This window comes from Condylura cristata, unplaced genomic scaffold (genome assembly GCF_000260355.1).
Source record: "Condylura cristata isolate star-nosed mole 26May11 unplaced genomic scaffold, ConCri1.0 scaffold00038, whole genome shotgun sequence".
Taxonomy (NCBI): Eukaryota; Metazoa; Chordata; class Mammalia; order Eulipotyphla; family Talpidae; genus Condylura; species Condylura cristata.
Window position 1 is genome coordinate 7,009,850 of NW_004567139.1, and position 15,841 is coordinate 7,025,690.

General features: G+C 60.8%; 1 protein-coding gene across 1 annotated transcript in view; it reads right to left on the reverse strand.

Moving 5' to 3' along the window:
* The window catches only part of SDK2 (sidekick cell adhesion molecule 2), a 127,348-nt gene that overhangs the window by 80,046 nt on the left and 31,461 nt on the right, over nt 1-15,841 (reverse strand). The window contains exon 4 of the mRNA XM_012732987.1: nt 5,022-5,128. Within this exon, the coding sequence (XP_012588441.1) occupies nt 5,022-5,128 (107 nt within the window). The remainder of the gene's footprint in view (nt 1-5,021; nt 5,129-15,841) is intronic.

Genomic DNA, 15,841 nt, shown 5'->3' on the forward strand with positions numbered 1-15,841 from the left:
GATGGATGGGTGGGTGGGTAGGTGGGTGGGTGGCTGGATTGGTGGGTGGATAGATGGGTAGATGGGTGGGTGGATGGATGGATGGCTGGGTGGGTGGATGGGTGGGTGGGTGGATGGATGACAGATGTATACTTGGATGACTTAAGGGATGGGTGGATGGATGGAAGGAGGATGGGGGGGTGGAAGGTGGAAGGGATGAATGGATGGATAGACAGCTGGATGTGTGGGAGGCCACGGGATGAGTGGAAGGATGATGAGTGAAAGGAGGGAGGACGAGGAGCTACTAGGAATGCACCCACCTAGCCAGACAGTGTGGGAAAGGCTAGAATGGAGGGCCCTGTACTAACAGTGGCCTGGGGCCTGGGATCTCCTAGGAAAACTCACTCACTAAGACAGAAACAAATAAGGGTTTATTTCCTACCCTTCCTCTCTGGATCACGTGCCTGTTAATACACTGTTATGCCTGGCAGCACTGATCCAACTTTCTCAACAAATTCTCCAAAGCAAAGAAGTAGCCTGCAGCACAGCTGGGTGTGGCCTACAAATGATTTCTGATGCCTTTGTTATATCTTCCAAGGGTTAGTAAAGTATATATTACCCTTCAGAATCAATTCGTTGCTTTCATTAATTTTTAAAACATTTTTTTCTTTTTTAGTGAGAAGTATGTCATGCATACAAAAGAGCAAATGTAACTTCATGTAGAGTCTACAGAACAGAATGAACACGCGGGTCCCCACCACCCAGTGCAAGGAACAGAACACCCCCCCACGGACCCCCTCATCTTCTACCTGCCCGCCCTCTCCAGAGCCACCGGATGCTGTGCCCATGTAATCTGCTGCTTTCGTGCAGCCTGACTGTGTGTGTCCTCCGCCGGAGTCACGCGACGGCCCGATGGAGCACAGGGCTCTGCCGGCCGGCTTGACCTCACGCGCCCTGACCTGCTCGGAGGGTCTCCGGATGGCCGCTCTAACACCGGCCTGGCTGGACTGGCCGGCGCACACGTGACTTCTACGAGCTAATGTCAAACTGTTTTCCAAATTTGCACCAATCGATCAATTTACACTCTGCTAGCAGCCAAGAGATTCTGCCAACGCTCAGTCTTCCTAGACTCTGGTTTCTGCCCAGCTGGGGAGGTGGGATGATATTTCACTGTGGGTTTGTGTTTGTCAATTATGAAAGCAATGCTTCTCCTGCAGCCAGGTCGCGTCGTGCTCTGCCTCCAATCAGCCTCGCCCGCCTTCCATTCTGAGTCACACTGAAGGGCTGACCAGAGCTTGGATGCCACCGTCTGCCCCAGCGCCAGCTCCCAGCCTCAGGTCCTCCCCTCACCCCTCTGCTCCCTCTGCCGTGGTCTCCCTGGCCAGGCCTCTGACACCCAAGCACCCCACGGCCTTTGCCCTTGCTGGAATGACCCCCCATCGCTGGTGACCCTGGTGACCACCTCCTTGGAGCAACCTTCCTTGGCCACCTTAGCAGCCGGCCCTGCCCTGCCCCTCACCCCACCTGGCTTCCTTTCTCCTTGTTACACTTTCCTCCTCTTCGGGCTCCCTAGAAGCTATCGCAGATTCTCCTGGTCACTCTGCTGCCCCCACCTTCCTCAGGGCAGGGCTGCGTGTCTGGGTTTGTCCTCAGTGCTCAGAGGAGAGCCAGGGACTGCAGGCAGCAGCAGCAGGTATTTCATGAGGAGATAAAACACCCAGGTCAAACAGTTACCCCTGGACTGTCGCAAAGCCCCAGATTTCCGCAAAGCCCCAGATTTCTCGTTCAACACTCACACTCTAAGAAAATGGGGCCCATGGGTGGCATTCAGGGAGTCAGCCCCAGCCCACATCAAGACAATGGCTTGATGCCCTCAAGGCTGGTTCTGAAGAAAGGGCAGCGGGCCAGGCGGGGCAGGGGCCTGGCCGGTGCCCATGGCTGGGCCGGTGTCGGGCCGGGCCTACCTGGTGAGGGCCCGGGAACCCGGGGAGGGGGGCGGTGAACTCAGAGGTGCCCCAGAATCTGGGTCTGGACAAGTAATAGCTCGAGAGAAACTGGTTCTAGAGGAATCTCCCAGCCCTCTTAGACATTCAGCCCACTTCTGCGTGCTAGGAATTTATGGCGACTTTCAAAGAAACAAAGAAGAGATTCCGAGTGAGGACCGGACGGGCTGGGGAGGGGGTTGATGTTTTATTGACTTCCCCTTAATTGCAGTAATTAAAAACATGTAAAGAAGCTTTTTGTAACGACTTTGCCATTATCATTAGTTGTTAGCACAGCTGCCTTATTAATTTCTCATTAGAACCCAATTCACAGTTCCTGTTGGGAAGGGGGGTGGGAGCGAGGGTGGGGCCTGCCTGGCCCCATCCAATCCCCGACAGATCCCCAACCCCAAAGGCAGCGCGGAACTGGCGCCCACCCTGGAAGGTGGATGCCCCCTGGAGGGGAGCGGAGGGGCTTGGACGGTCAGGAGCGTTGCTGGGCACAGTCTTGAGCTGGGGCGGGGGCGGGGGCGGGGCAGAAGCGGCAGGGCCCAGCGTCTGCCACATGTCTTCCCTTTGCAGGGCAAAGCCAGCCTGCTCCCCCACAGTGTCTGGGCTGGTGCCTGTCCGTGGGGTGCAGGCAACCAGGTAGCTACTAAAATTCACATTCCTTTTACACACAAGGTAGTGAAGGCACAGAGAAGTTAAGTAACTTGCCCAAGGTCATACAGTTAGGGAGAGCAGCATCAGGATCTGAACCAGGGTTCCTGGAGGCCTGTGTGAAGGCAGCGACCCGGGAGAAGGGAGAAGGGAGAAGGTAGACGTGCTGGCTGTGGGACCGTGGGTGTCCTCTCACTTTTCTGAGCCTCAGTTTCCTTAGAGCCTAACCCATGCAGTCCTATCTCGCAGATCGGCCCCAGGACCGCACGGAGGCAAGGCATTTGCAAGGTTACACTGTGCGGGGAGGGGGTGGATTGTTCTGGAGGTTCTGATGCAGCTCCTGGAACATCTCGGCTGTGGGGCCTGCACCGCACCCATGCTTCAGGAATTCTCAGGCAAGCCTCGGGTTACGGGACACACATTACAGAGAAGCCTGAGCTGGGTGAGGCTCAGAGAGGGTGAGTCACCGTCTCAGGGTCGCACAGCCATCAAGGGTAGAGGCAGCATTCAAATGTGGCTGGACACCAAAGCTGCCCTCGCTCTTAAGCCTCTCCTGGTGCTGGGCACCCCCAGACTGCCAGCCCTGTCAGACCCTGTCCCCCACCCTCAACCCCTTTTCTATCACTTCTGATCTTGGCATCTGTGCATCCTGAAGCTCTCTCAACTTTGGGCCTCTCTGAGGTCACCCCTGCTGGTAGCCTCCAGAAGGGTCCTGAACCCCAAGTGTGGGAAGGGGGAGCTCAGGGTGGCCCACTTCAGGTCTGTGGGTGCAGGGTCAGAGTGTTGGTAGTGTGACTTCGACTACCTATGTCTACCCTACCCCCCACCCTGGGAAGTCTTACCCTGCTCCCCGGCAGGAGGGCATGCCAGGAGCTTTGGGGGTGCCTCGTTTGCTGGCCTGCACACAGCCGGGGCGCGAGGACACCTGTGCCCACGCTGGGTCTGCGTGTGCAAGGGCAGTGTGGGAGGGCCGGCCTGGCGGGGTGTGGCACACGGCCTGCGGCAGCCCAGGGAGCAAGCTGCGCCCGGACCCCACCTCCCTCCTGTTCCCGGCAGATCAGCGGAGGCCGCGGCGGGGGGGCTGTCCTCTCAGGGGCCCGCAACTCCCCAAAGTCTCTGTGCTCACCGATGGGCCAAGGGCTTGCAACAGACCACACCCCCACATCCGCACCCCTCCTCCAGCCTGCACCCCGGGGCGGCACACGGGCACACTCGCGCACTTCCCGGCCCCAGGCAGCCCGCGGCGCCCACGCAGGCCCTCTGGCCTCACTCCCACCTCCCGGCTGGGGCGGCTAGGGGCGGTCACGGAGCCCAGGCCCGCGGCCAACGGCCATCCATCATTCTAATCCCGGCTGTCCTGCGCCTCGGAGTGGGCTGAGCCGTGTTCGGTGCTGGTTTGTGGGGCAGCCCACCCCCCCGCTTTGATCACGGTGGTTTTCCATAATTATGATAAACACTCGTGGCCTCACCTGAAATTTTCTTTTTGACTTCTCTTCCCCCATCCCTCCACGTGGCCATCTCTCTCTGGGCCACATCAGAGGCCAGCCCCGTGGGCTTTAGGGGGATGGGTGGCCTTTTCGGGGTTCGCTACAGCTCTGCACGCTCCCAGCTCCCATGATGTGATCTCGGACCTTTCCCCCTAAAATGCTGGGACTGGGAAAGCCAGCCGCGGGCTCACACGCGAGCAGCTGTTTTAGGCTGCAAGCCGGAGGGGACACTGAGCGGCAAGGGTGGGTGTGGCGGGCTCTCTGGGGCCAGTTCGTGAGCTGCATTTGGGTTCTTCTGAAGCTGCCCTGCCCTCTTGGCCGGAGGATGTCCTTCTGGGGGTGCTGGCACCGGGGAGAAGCCATTGACCCCAAAGCTCAACCGCTGTCCTCTCCCTCCTGGCCCGCCTGGGAATCCAGTTTGTCACCCCCTTTCCCTCCTAAAGTCCCAGTTCCCACCAGCAGCCATTGCCCCGTACCCCCCGAGAACTGTAGGGACCCTCCACACTGTGACTGCTCCAGGGCCGGGTGAGCAGGAGGATGAACACGCTAAGGCAATGGGAACCCGAGAAGTCTGCTCGCTGGAGAGGCTGGGGGGGGGCTGTGATGACGGCCCCTCAAGTGTGGGCCAGCCCAGGGGAAGCCCTCCAGGCAGGTGGTGGCATTGCTCCCCCTTTGCAACAGCGTCTGGTCCCATTTAACTCAGCGTCACAGGTGTGTGTCAGTGGGGCGGCCTGAGAGTCCCCGCCACCTCTCTGGACCTTGGAACTATCAACCTGGCTCAATGCAGATGCGTGCACAGGGCAGGGAGGTGGGAGGGGTCACGGCGAGCTGCCAGGCAGCCTGGACGACCGACGGTGGTGGGCTGGACCCCCACGGCCTCGCCGCCCTCCCACCCCCGCATGCCGGTACTCACAGGCCACCTGCACCTCCGTCTGCCGCTGCAGCAGTGCGCCCATCCTGTTCCTCACGATGCAGCGGTAGAAGCCGGCGTGGGTGCGGTCCAGGCTGCTGATCATGTACCTGGGGGCAGACGAGACGGCCGTGAGCGAAGCAGGCAGCTGTGAGGTGCAGCGGTCAGGCGGACCGAGGGCGGAGGCCGCCAGGTCACCTCGCAGATGAACAGCACCAGGGATCGGGTCCCTGAGCAATGGGGTCCCTCCCACAGGCAGCGCGACCTGTGCTCAGGGGCCCAGAAAGCGGCCTGGGAACAGCAGTGCTGGGCCGATGCCGAGGCAGCTTCACGGAGGACCCAGCGGGGTCTGCCAGGCGGGGCAAGCTCCTTTCTGGAGGTGGGACTGGGGCTGGGATGCACTGACCTGAGGCACTGGGAGCCCCTGGGGGGGCCTATGATCTGTGCTGGAGCAGCTGAAGCTGGGGAGCAGGGAGGGCCAGGGTTGGTGAGGTCCAGGCAGGGAGACTTGGGGGCTGTGCCCTCGGATATGGAGGGGTGCATTCCCCTCACCTTTCCCCTGGGGATGGACAGCCCCGCAGCGGACCTCAGGGGTCAGGACATCGCTGTCTGTCCCGGTGTCCTAGGGTTTCCCCAGGAGATTTGCCAACAGGCTCTTGGCTGCCAGCTGCCAGGCTATGCCAAGCTGGGACCAGTGAGCTTTTTTCCAGGAGTTGTCAGTTCTGCTTTGCACAAGTTCTGATCGGACCCATCACCACTGCCACCCTCTTCATCCCAGAGTGATGAATCAACAGTCGCCACACTTCAGCTGCGAGACGCGGCCCACGCCTCCCTTCCACACGGTGTCCCCAGGCGGCTGGAGCAGTAACCCTCGAAAAAGCGGCCTGAACAGAAGACCGTCCACCTTCCCCTCTGCTAAGTGAGGTCGTTAAAACCAACCAGCCAAAACACACCAAACAATCAAGCTATAAAAACACGAAAAAAGGTATTAATAAGAAGTACCAGGAAGGAGAGAAAAGTAAATAGAAACGGTCAGCCTTTTATTAAAAAAGGTCCTTTTGCGATCGTAAAAAAGAATGATAATCTCCACCAAAAAAGGCCATTTTTACAAATGTTACACTTAAATTTTCTGCAAGGCCCGGACGCCAACGTCTCCCTCCTCGCTTTATGCGCTGGAGCCTGGGCACCGCTCACAGAGTCTCCGTGATGTTCCCAGGGAGGGGGGCTGCTTGCACCTCCAGTTTAGAGGTCAGAAATCCCGGGTTCAGAAACGCCCCCCCGTCACTGGCCTGTGGCCTCACAGGTGCGGGGAGGTAAGAGGCTGTGGTGCTGCTGAGCCCCGTGGGCCCCAAAACTGCCTGTGACCGGCTCGGTGTCCCAGGGGCGACGTGTCCCAGGAGGGACGTGTCCCAGGCTGGTCTTCCATCGTGGGCTCAGGCGGGCAGGGGGTGGGCAACAGTGCCATCCTCTCTGAGCTTTACCCAGGGCCCGGGGCCTCCGAGCCTCAGGCACGGCTGCCGCTCTCAGTTGCCCCTTGTGACTGTATCGGGGTGACGATGGGGTGTTAGCAGGAGCACCCTCTGGCTAGCTTCCATCCTCCCTCCCCCAGCCAGGGCCCCGTCCCTCCCGTTCGCTTCTTGTAAGACAGCTTGGGGAAGCTTTGGGTTGACCCGAGAGCGAAGATGAAAGCACAGCCTGGCTCCGAAGATTTCTTCCTTTGCAAATGGAATCAGATATTATTAAAAAGCGCGACGGTGAGGAAAATCAACAGAATTGGACAATAAACTCGGAGAAAGAGGCTCAACCTCTATCACGATGAAAGAAGGGCCGCGCAGCCGATGGCCCGGCGTTCTCTGACGGCAGCCGGTGTGCAGGCGCCGGGCGGAGGCGGGCCTGGGGCGGCAGTGCAAACCCACCCACCGGGCGGGAGCTGACACAATTAGAATACGCTAGCCTCTTGCCCCAGAGGCCGGCCGGCTGGAAATTGGTTTTTCTCCATCTACTAGCAATTCCGTGGCTGTAAGTGGCACACAAGCCGTGGCACGGGGCGGGGCGGCGGCGGGCTTTGGAGCTGCAGGATGAGCAAAAGCGGGGAGCAAGCTGAATGCCCATCGCGATGAAAGGAACGGGCCGCGACCGTGGGAAGAACAAGGACATCCGCCGGGAGGGGGGGGGTAGGGAGAGGCTGGGGTATGTCTGGGGAGCAAACCGGGAAGCCAGAAGCTCCACGGCGCTGGGACAATGTCGGCTCGCCTGCCCGCTGCCGTGGACACGGCCGCCAGGCCCTCAGGTTCAGCGTGCTGCTCACTGCCCAGTAAAATAATTTGAGTGGGGACTAGGAAAAAGTCAAAGGATTGTGCGAATGGCCGGATACCACGTGGGTAAATGGAAACAGCGCGTGTGTGTGCACGTATGTGCGTGCGTGTACACGACCACACACAACCACGAAACCACAGCGTGTGTACAGGCATGCACGCGGCCACGCGCACACATGCCCACACACCTGCAGCACGTGCGCACACATGTGCGCACAAGCAGTACACACGGCCACACACAACCACACCGTGGGTACATGCGTTGCATGGCCACACACACGATCACACACCTGCAGCACGTGCACATGCATGTGTGCACATAAGCACACACACATCCCCACACACGGCCGCAGCGCAGTGCACCCAAACACACATGACACTGCACGTGCATGCGTGTGCACAGACACACACGTGATCACATGCATAACCACACACCACTTGGGCACCTCCAGAACACATTTCTAAGTGGATGCTCCAGGAACGGTATCTCCCTGTTGGGAGAGGTGGCTGCGATGGGGAGCGAGGGAAACCTCTGCTTGGCGATTTTATGTCTTTCGATGGCATCAGAATGTGCTTTATTGTATGCATATATTGCTTTTATTTTAAGGATAAAATTAAAAAATGCACACTGAGTATATAATTTAAGTACACATGACGGAAAAGGCACCGGGGACTCGTTGGTTTTGGGTTTGTTTGCTGATGCTCGTGATGTGTGGTGAAATTTGAACCTTAATAAAAGATTTCAGCAGAAAGCCCAGGTCCTTTGGCTTCAGACAGGAACCCCCAGGCCTTGCCTGGGGCCCCGGGAACGCCGGCTGGCCGCAGGCTGCCCCTCCGGGAAGCCAGCAGGAGGGGGTGCCAGGTGCCCGAGGTCGGGGCCTGGCTCCTTGGCCCCACGAAGCAGAGCTGCCCAGGCCCTCTCCCTCTTCCGGCCACCCTCCTGCCCCCCTCCGGTCCTCCCAAGGCCTCTCCCTCCTCCGGCCACCCTCCTGCCCCCCTCCGGTCCTCCCAAGGCCTCTCCCTCCTCCGGCCACCCTCCTGCCCCCCTCCGGTCCTCCCAAGGCCTCTCCCTCCTCCGGCCACCCTCCTGCCCCCCTCCGGTCCTCCCAAGGCCTCTCCCTCCTCCGGCCACCCACCTCCCCTCTCCGGTCCTCCCTCCTGAGGGACTTAAGTTCTTCTGGTTTGTAGGCAGCATTATTTAAAGTAACAGTTCTACCTACTGCCTTTCCCACCAGGGAAACCCCACTTCACTCCACCCAAATTGCCTCTCTCATCTCCCCGCCTCCCAGGCTGTGGAACTGGCCAGTGTCTGTGTTTGCAAATGCAGAGCCGTGAGCTTCCCCAGGACGTGGGCAGCGCCCTCAGTAGCCCGTAGTGCTCCCTCCGGGCCCTCAGGACTCCGCCGGGCTCCGCGGGGGCACCCACTGTGGCTGCTGCCCTGCAGGACTGAGGGAGCCCAGCCCCTCAGGTCCCTGTAGGTTGGAGGGGGGTGAGGCAGCGCCCTGCCAGTGAGCCGGGCCTGCCCAGAGGAAGCTGGTATCGGGGCTTCCGAGTCCACCCTGTTTGGATTTAGCTGGACTTTGCATCTTCTGGGCCAGTCCAGGACCTGGCAAACCTTCGCTTTCCCATCTGTGCACAGCAATAGCCATCCCGGAGGGCAGCAAAAAGCGGCCAGGGCATTAGCTCCTGGCACGTGGCAGAGGCATCACAAATGTCAAATCAGGGAGCAAATGCAGGAGTGGGGGTGCTGGGGTGAGGCTCAGAGAGGACAAGGAGACAGGGCAGATGCCTCCCCAGTTAGCTCTTCAGCTTCCCCAAAGACCTGGCCCCCCACTGGGCCCGGCCACCAAGGCAGGGGCTGCAAACGCCCCGGGCTGCTTCTTATGGACAGAGGGACCCCATTCAGCTCCTGGGGTGCCAGCAGAGACGGTCCCCATTGTCCTCAGCACAATGGGACAGCAAGGGCACGACAGGTCCCCTTCCAAAGGCCACCCTCAGCTCTCGACCCGAGGCCTCTCTCCAGCTGACCTTCCAGGCTGGCACCCTGCCAAACCTGGGGCAGCCGCAGCCTGGCTCCTGGGGGCGGGGGACAGGGATGGGGGTGTCACCTGCACCTGATAAGGATGGGTCACAGGGGCCTGTGCACACCTGGACTCACCCAACCCCAGTGCCCCCCGCCACCCTCAGGAGGGTGACTGCTTATATAGTGACTGATTATAGGAAAAAAGCTTCAAAGTTTCAAAGTTTAAAGAGAAAAGGGACAGCGAGCACCTCTCCCAGGCCCGCTCCTGCCGCCCAGGGCCCTGGCGCCCAACACGCCTGGAAGCAGGTTCTAGAGTCTTCTGGGGACTTCCTTATGCAAATGCAAACACGTGCAAATTCACAGCTCCAGCGCTGATTCTGAGCTGGAGACTCCGCCTCCCAGGGTCACCCTCTGCTCCTGGCTTCCTGCACGCCACAAGAGAGATGACTCGGAGAGTTTCCCCGCCGCCTGGAGCTTCCAGGGCTGTGTGTGGCTGCACAGCAGCGAGGAGTCTCCAGGGTGAGGGACTTTTGCCTTCATGTAGATGGCCACAGGGGGTGGGCGGTGGGGCGCCTGGGGGCCGGCTTAGGGTCGGGGTGGGCAGCAAGGCGAGAACCTACTGTTTGCTCTGCCCCATCGCAGAGGGCCCTGGCTAAGCCAGCAGGACCTGCAAGCTCCTTGTGACCACTGCGTGGGGGGGAGGCACAGGACGGCCATGCAGAGAAGAGTCGCGACAGGTAATTGGATTTTCAGAAACAGGAGATGAGCAGGGGAGAGAAGACCTGCGTAAGCCACGTGGCGTCTCCCGGCGCACAGCAAACACACGGTGCCCTTTTGGGTTTGAGTCCTTGAGTGTCACAGATGGTATTTAAGATGATTCTTACTCGCATTAAATAAGATATTTCAATCCCACGAAGCTGTCAGGAGTGAAGCGGACACCAGAAATAACAGGCACGCTCTCCTTGGACTGTCCTCGCTAATAAAGCGACGCATGTGGCACACACAGCGATGCTCATCTGGGGAACGGCTGCACAGGCGCACACCCGCTCAGCACGCCTGACTTAACCGCCATGCACAACCCCTGCACACACCCACAGGCACGCCCGCACACGCTCACGCAAGCACAGGGTGGACACGCATCCACGGCCTCTCCCATCGGCGCTCCCCAGGGCTCCCCCGCGTCCTCCCTGCTCAGCACAGGCTCCTCCCACTCTCCTCTCATGCTGAGGCCACAGACACCAGCACCCATGGGCATCTTCACTTCGATGCGCTTGGGAGAGACCAGCCCACTCTCAGACACACCTGTGCCCTCCCCCACCCACAGAGCCTTTCCAGGTTCCGGATGGCCCTTGCGGACGGACACTTTTTAAGCACTGACCCCTGGGTCGTCCTTTGCAAAGGCCCTGCTGTGGGGAGGGGGAGGGTGGGCGGTAAGGAAGCGGCGAGGGTGCAGGGGAACAGACCCCCAGCCCGGCCCCCTCCAGTCTCCGTGGCTGCGGCCTCCGCCAGGTGAGCCGGCGGGTGGGATGGCCACCCCTCCGGCCGCCGGGGGCCCGCAGACAGCAGGGGCTGACGCCGCTGGGGAGACAGCCGCAGGCAGCTGAGCCCAGGCACAGGCTCTGGCCTCCCTTGGCCTGCATGCCCTCAGAGGCCTGTGCTCCCTCGTCCTGCCGCGGCAGGGGTGAGTGCAGGTGGGAACGGGCCTGACGGAGGCCACCGGGGCTTTGCAAAGTTTCTCAGGGATGAAGGCCAACTCCGCCTGGGGCGATCTAAAAGGGAAAGTGTAATTCAGGTGAGAACAGCTGTTCTTGGGTGTTTACAGGCACTCAAAGTCCTCACGTGCAGTAGGAGACTGCTGATAGGAGTCTGTTCTCAGAAGAGGGCCCTGGGGCCCAGAGTGGCTGAGCAGCTGGCCTCAGGTCACACAGCTGGGCCGGAAGACCAACCTGGCCGGGACAGCTGGAGCCCCTCACTCCCGTGTGACTGCCCTCCCCCGGGGAGACAGGCTGCCGAGGTGGTATGGGGCGCGTCCCAGCATCCCAGCAGAAGCCGTGGCTGCGAGCCGGCCCGCCAGCACTGGGGAACCCCGCCAAGGACCTGAACCCCAGGAAACTCACCGGCAGGTGCTCTGTTTTTGCGAGGGGTCAGGGGTGAGGCAGGGGCTGAGAGGAGTCCCTGTCCCTGGATAAAGTCCCTGGAATACTGGGTTTCCCCTGGCAGCAGCCTGAACTCACAGAGACACACAGAGATGGGGGGAGGAGAGAGACACGCCAGAGAGACAGGGAGACGTGAGACAGAGACAGGCCAGAGACAAGTGAGGGAGATTCTCTCTAGGCTGGGGATGGAGCCGGGGTCAGAAAGCTTCTGAGGCTCACCGGGGAGGGGGTGGAGGGTGGATGGATGCACCCAGATCCTCAGTGCCTGGTGGAAAGTGACCCCAGATGGTGAAGGCCAGGGGGCTGGAGGCCGGCTGGGTCTCCGCCATGGACCAGGCGAGAGGGAGCACACAAGAAGCTGCCAGGGAAGGGCAGTGTCTACGTGGACCTCGGAGATGCTTGGGGGCAGCTTGGGGGCACAGTGCCTGTGGAGAGAAGTGGGGAGACAAGCGGACAACCAAGGACCTGAAGCCAAGAGAAAGTGGACAGTGGCGAGAGTGAGGAGTGCGATGGGGCCCGGCGGCAGGGGCCTTCGTTTCACACAGATGGGGAGACCAGGAAAGGCTGGGGAGCAGTGCTCTGGGGGGGAGGCCCCCTGCACAGCATGTAGATTGGGGGGCGTGTCCCAAGCACAGATGGACAGGACCAGGGCAGCGGAAATGGAAGAGGGAGGGGCTCCTCACAAGAGCTTCGAGAAGGGGAGAACCCTGGGGCGGGGCGGGGCAGGGCTGAAGCCTCTGTGGGAAGGTGCTGGCAAGGGGTCTCTGGGGTGACTCGCCTTGCACGTGGCGGGGGTGCCCAGCAGGGCTGGGGCCTCTCTCGGTGAGCAAGACCTTGGGACGCGCAGTGACCCCGGCGGGGTTGCAGGAGCGTGGCAGCTGGGCCCGGCTGGCTGGGGCCACACTGCTGGTTCAGGCTTCCGGGCCCAACACAGCTCAGCCTGGGGGAGCCCGCGGTGAGCTGGCAAGGGGACAGGCGCCGGGCAGGGGCCAGCGGGGGGCGGTCAGGACTTAATGCTCCTGTCTGGTCACAGTTCCAGGCGGGGACGAGGGCAGGGTGTGGCCAACTTGGTCCTCAGTTTCCCCATCTGAGGAGCTGCTGTCCCCAGCCTCAGCGCCTTGGGAACAGGGGCCCCTGCTCTGCCGCCTGTCCTGGCTGCAGCGCCTCCGAGGCCGGCTGCCCAGACAAGGACTGGACGGTCAGCCCAGAGCGCCACTGGCATTGTACACAAACAGGGGTGGTTTTGCATGGAGCAGAGTTTACAGAGACAGGTAGTGGGCCACAGCAGGGCACCAGAAGGTGCCCAGGCACCCAGGCAGCCGCTCAAGAATCATGCTCAAGGGTGAAGCGCCCCTGCTAACCATTGCTCATCCTGGATGGGGGAGCCACAGTGTGGCCGTGGCACCAGCAGCCCCTCACACTTCGGTGACAGCTACCGTGCAGCCTTGGAGATGCACTGGGCCAGCTTCCCGCTCATCCCTCCTGTCTTTCTGCTGCTCCCACCTCAGGATGCCATGTGGGCCTGGAGACGGCAGGGAAGGAGTTAAGCACCAAGCGCGGGCATCTGGAAGCCCAGAAACCAGGGAACTAGCACCTGCTCTCCTTCAAGCGGGAAGGGCTTTGTGACGCCCCTTTAATCACTACAAGGAGGCTGGCTAATTAATACTGACCGAGTGGGGTGCGTACGTGGGAGCATTAACTGTGTGTGGGGGGCACCAGGTGGTACTTGGTGCCCAGTGATCATGCGAGTCCTGCCCAGCTGGCCCGGGCTTCCCGCTGCTGAGCCCTGTCCCTATTCCTCCCCAGGCTCTGACTCCCCAGGCCAGACATTTGTGGGATGAGTGAGTGTTGGTATGGCAGGGAGGCACCACTGGCTTTTCGGGCTGCCCCCAGCTCCCCTAGGCAGGTCAGGTGGCTCAAATTGGGAAAGGGCCTCCCTAGCCATCCCACATACTGTGGGCAGCACACTGGGCAGGCGGGGTGTGGGAGGTGACCATCCCCGTCCCACAGACCTGGCCTGGAGTCATACTGAGCCTGAGTTTCCTCTGCCTGCGACAAGACTTCAGTTGTTTCTCCCCCCTCCTGGCCAGGCCAGGGGTCCAGGCCCGAGGCGGGGAGGGCCTGCTCCCGGCAGCCTCCTGTCCAGCCTGGCTCTGGGTCATCTCCCCCCTGGCCCTTCCACTGAGGTGAGAAAACACACACCAGCAACTTCTCGTGTCCAGTGCAGCAGTGGGGCCTTGGGGACAGATGCTCCGGGGCGTTGGTGGAAAGTGGAGTAGGAGGGTTTGGGCTGTGTATTTTCCTTGCTGTGTGACCTTGGGCAAGTCGCCTAACCTCTCTGTGCCTCCATTTCCCATCTATAAAATACAAGGAGTACTGCTACACATATGATCACGTGCTAACTCCTCATTCATCTAAGAGTTCAGAATTAAGGTGGGGATTCATCTTATCCAAATTTGGCAGAAGATGAGGAAACCGAGGCTCAGAGAGGCTAAGTAACTTGCCCAGGATCACACAGACAGTAGGGGCCCAGGGTGCTGCCTCTAGCTCTGTGCTCTGTCACCACACTACTGTCCCTCTGAAGGCTGCGAGGACAGATGAGAGGACCCGGGATGGGCCAGGTAGTGCCTGCATGAGGAGGCGGGAGAGAAGATCGTGCTCAGTTAGCTGCCACAGGACTGTTACTGCTATTTCTGCGATTTGCTTCCTTTGTCCTGCTCCAGGGACTCTGCCCTCACTCCCCCACAGGGGTTCAGCCCCCACCCCCCAGGCAAATCCTGGCCCAGCCAGCAGTCTGGGGAGCAGCAGGGAGCTCAGGCCAGGAGCTGTGTCAGTGGCTGCCCTGAGCCCTGGGACCCTGCCCGGGTATCAAGCCAAATGCAAAGATGTCAGTTTCAGGTGATGAGGGGCCGAGTCCTGAGTGCAGCGAGTCTCCTGGTGTGCAACAGACAGACTCCTCTGCCAGCCAGCGCTGTGCTTGCGAGGCTGCAGTGAAAGGTACCTCACCTGCATACCTGGTCTGTGCTCCCGGGACCGGTGCCCTCGCTGCCTGCGTCCAGGGCTGCCAGTCCTTGGGAAGCGAGGAGGGGGGGGGTCGGTGTAGCTGGCATGTGCCACCTGTGTGCTCTAGACCTGTCCCGCAGTGCGGTGGGGGAGGGCCCAGGCTGTTCCCCTGCCCTGGCCCGAATTCCAGTTCTGACACTGAGGCATGTCTCAGGGGAGTGATTTTCTTCCCAAGCCCAGTGTCCCAGCTCTGGGCTTGGGCTAGATGCCATCCTAGGGACGTGGGACCCACCCGAGGCCCCGGGAGACCCCAGCCGGGCCCAGCCTGGTGCCAGCCCCCACTCATCTCCAGCTTCCTGGGAGAGGGGCCACTTCTTGCCATCAGAGTGTGAGGAGACAGGTTGCTATGGAAACCCAGACAGCTAATGTTTTAGTTTGGCTCCTTTTATCTCCTTTCCTCTTACATTTTGAACTTATTTGTCTTAATTGACATAATTGTTGCACTGTCAACCCGAGGCCCGGGGAGTCAGCTGTGTCCCTCTCCGCCTACTCCCTGCCTGACCCTCTGGGGCTCCCCCTGTTGTCCCCTCCTTCCCTCCCTCCCCTCCGCCCCTCCTGTCACTCGCTGGCAAAGCCCAGGGCCGGCTGGCCCTCAGGTACAGGAAGACCGTCCCCTATAGCAGAGGGCGGCTCTCATCCCAGGGTGGGGCGGGCTTTTGGGGGCAGCAAAGGGGACTTGTGAGGGCCCCAACAGGCAATGGGAGCCCCACGCTGTCCCCATCAGGGGACTGTCTGCTCCACCCGGGCTTTCAAACAGGGTTGACCAGAGGGCCAGGGTGGACAGCTGGAGGCTTCTGCCGGTCAGGCCGGGCTCTGGGTCTCTCTGAACCCGTCTCTGCCCTGTGCAGCGGGTCATCAGGCCTGCCTTGCCTGCCCCGTGCATCCGGCACCGAGGGCCGAATCAAAGCTGCAGCAAGTTCCGGCCTGCGCTGCCTGAAGACAGGCTTAGGGTGGCCTCCAGCTGTGTCCTGGCCTCCCAGCAAGCCGGGCCTAACCAGATGCGGCCTGTGGAAGGCAGCCTGGCCCAGGTGGGGGAGTTGGGGGGCTGGGAGACCCAATGCCTTCCCTGGATGCTGCTCCCAAAGCAGGCGATGTGCTCGCGCCCCTCCAGTGTCTGGAGACAGTTTAGATTGTCACTTTTGGGGAAGGGGCTTTTGGCATGTAGTGGGAGAGGCCGGGGTGCTGCGTGCTACCCTGCAAGGCAGAAGGCAGCCCCCGACAAAGAAGGACCCAGCCCCAAGTGTAACAGCACCCTGATTAAGAAAT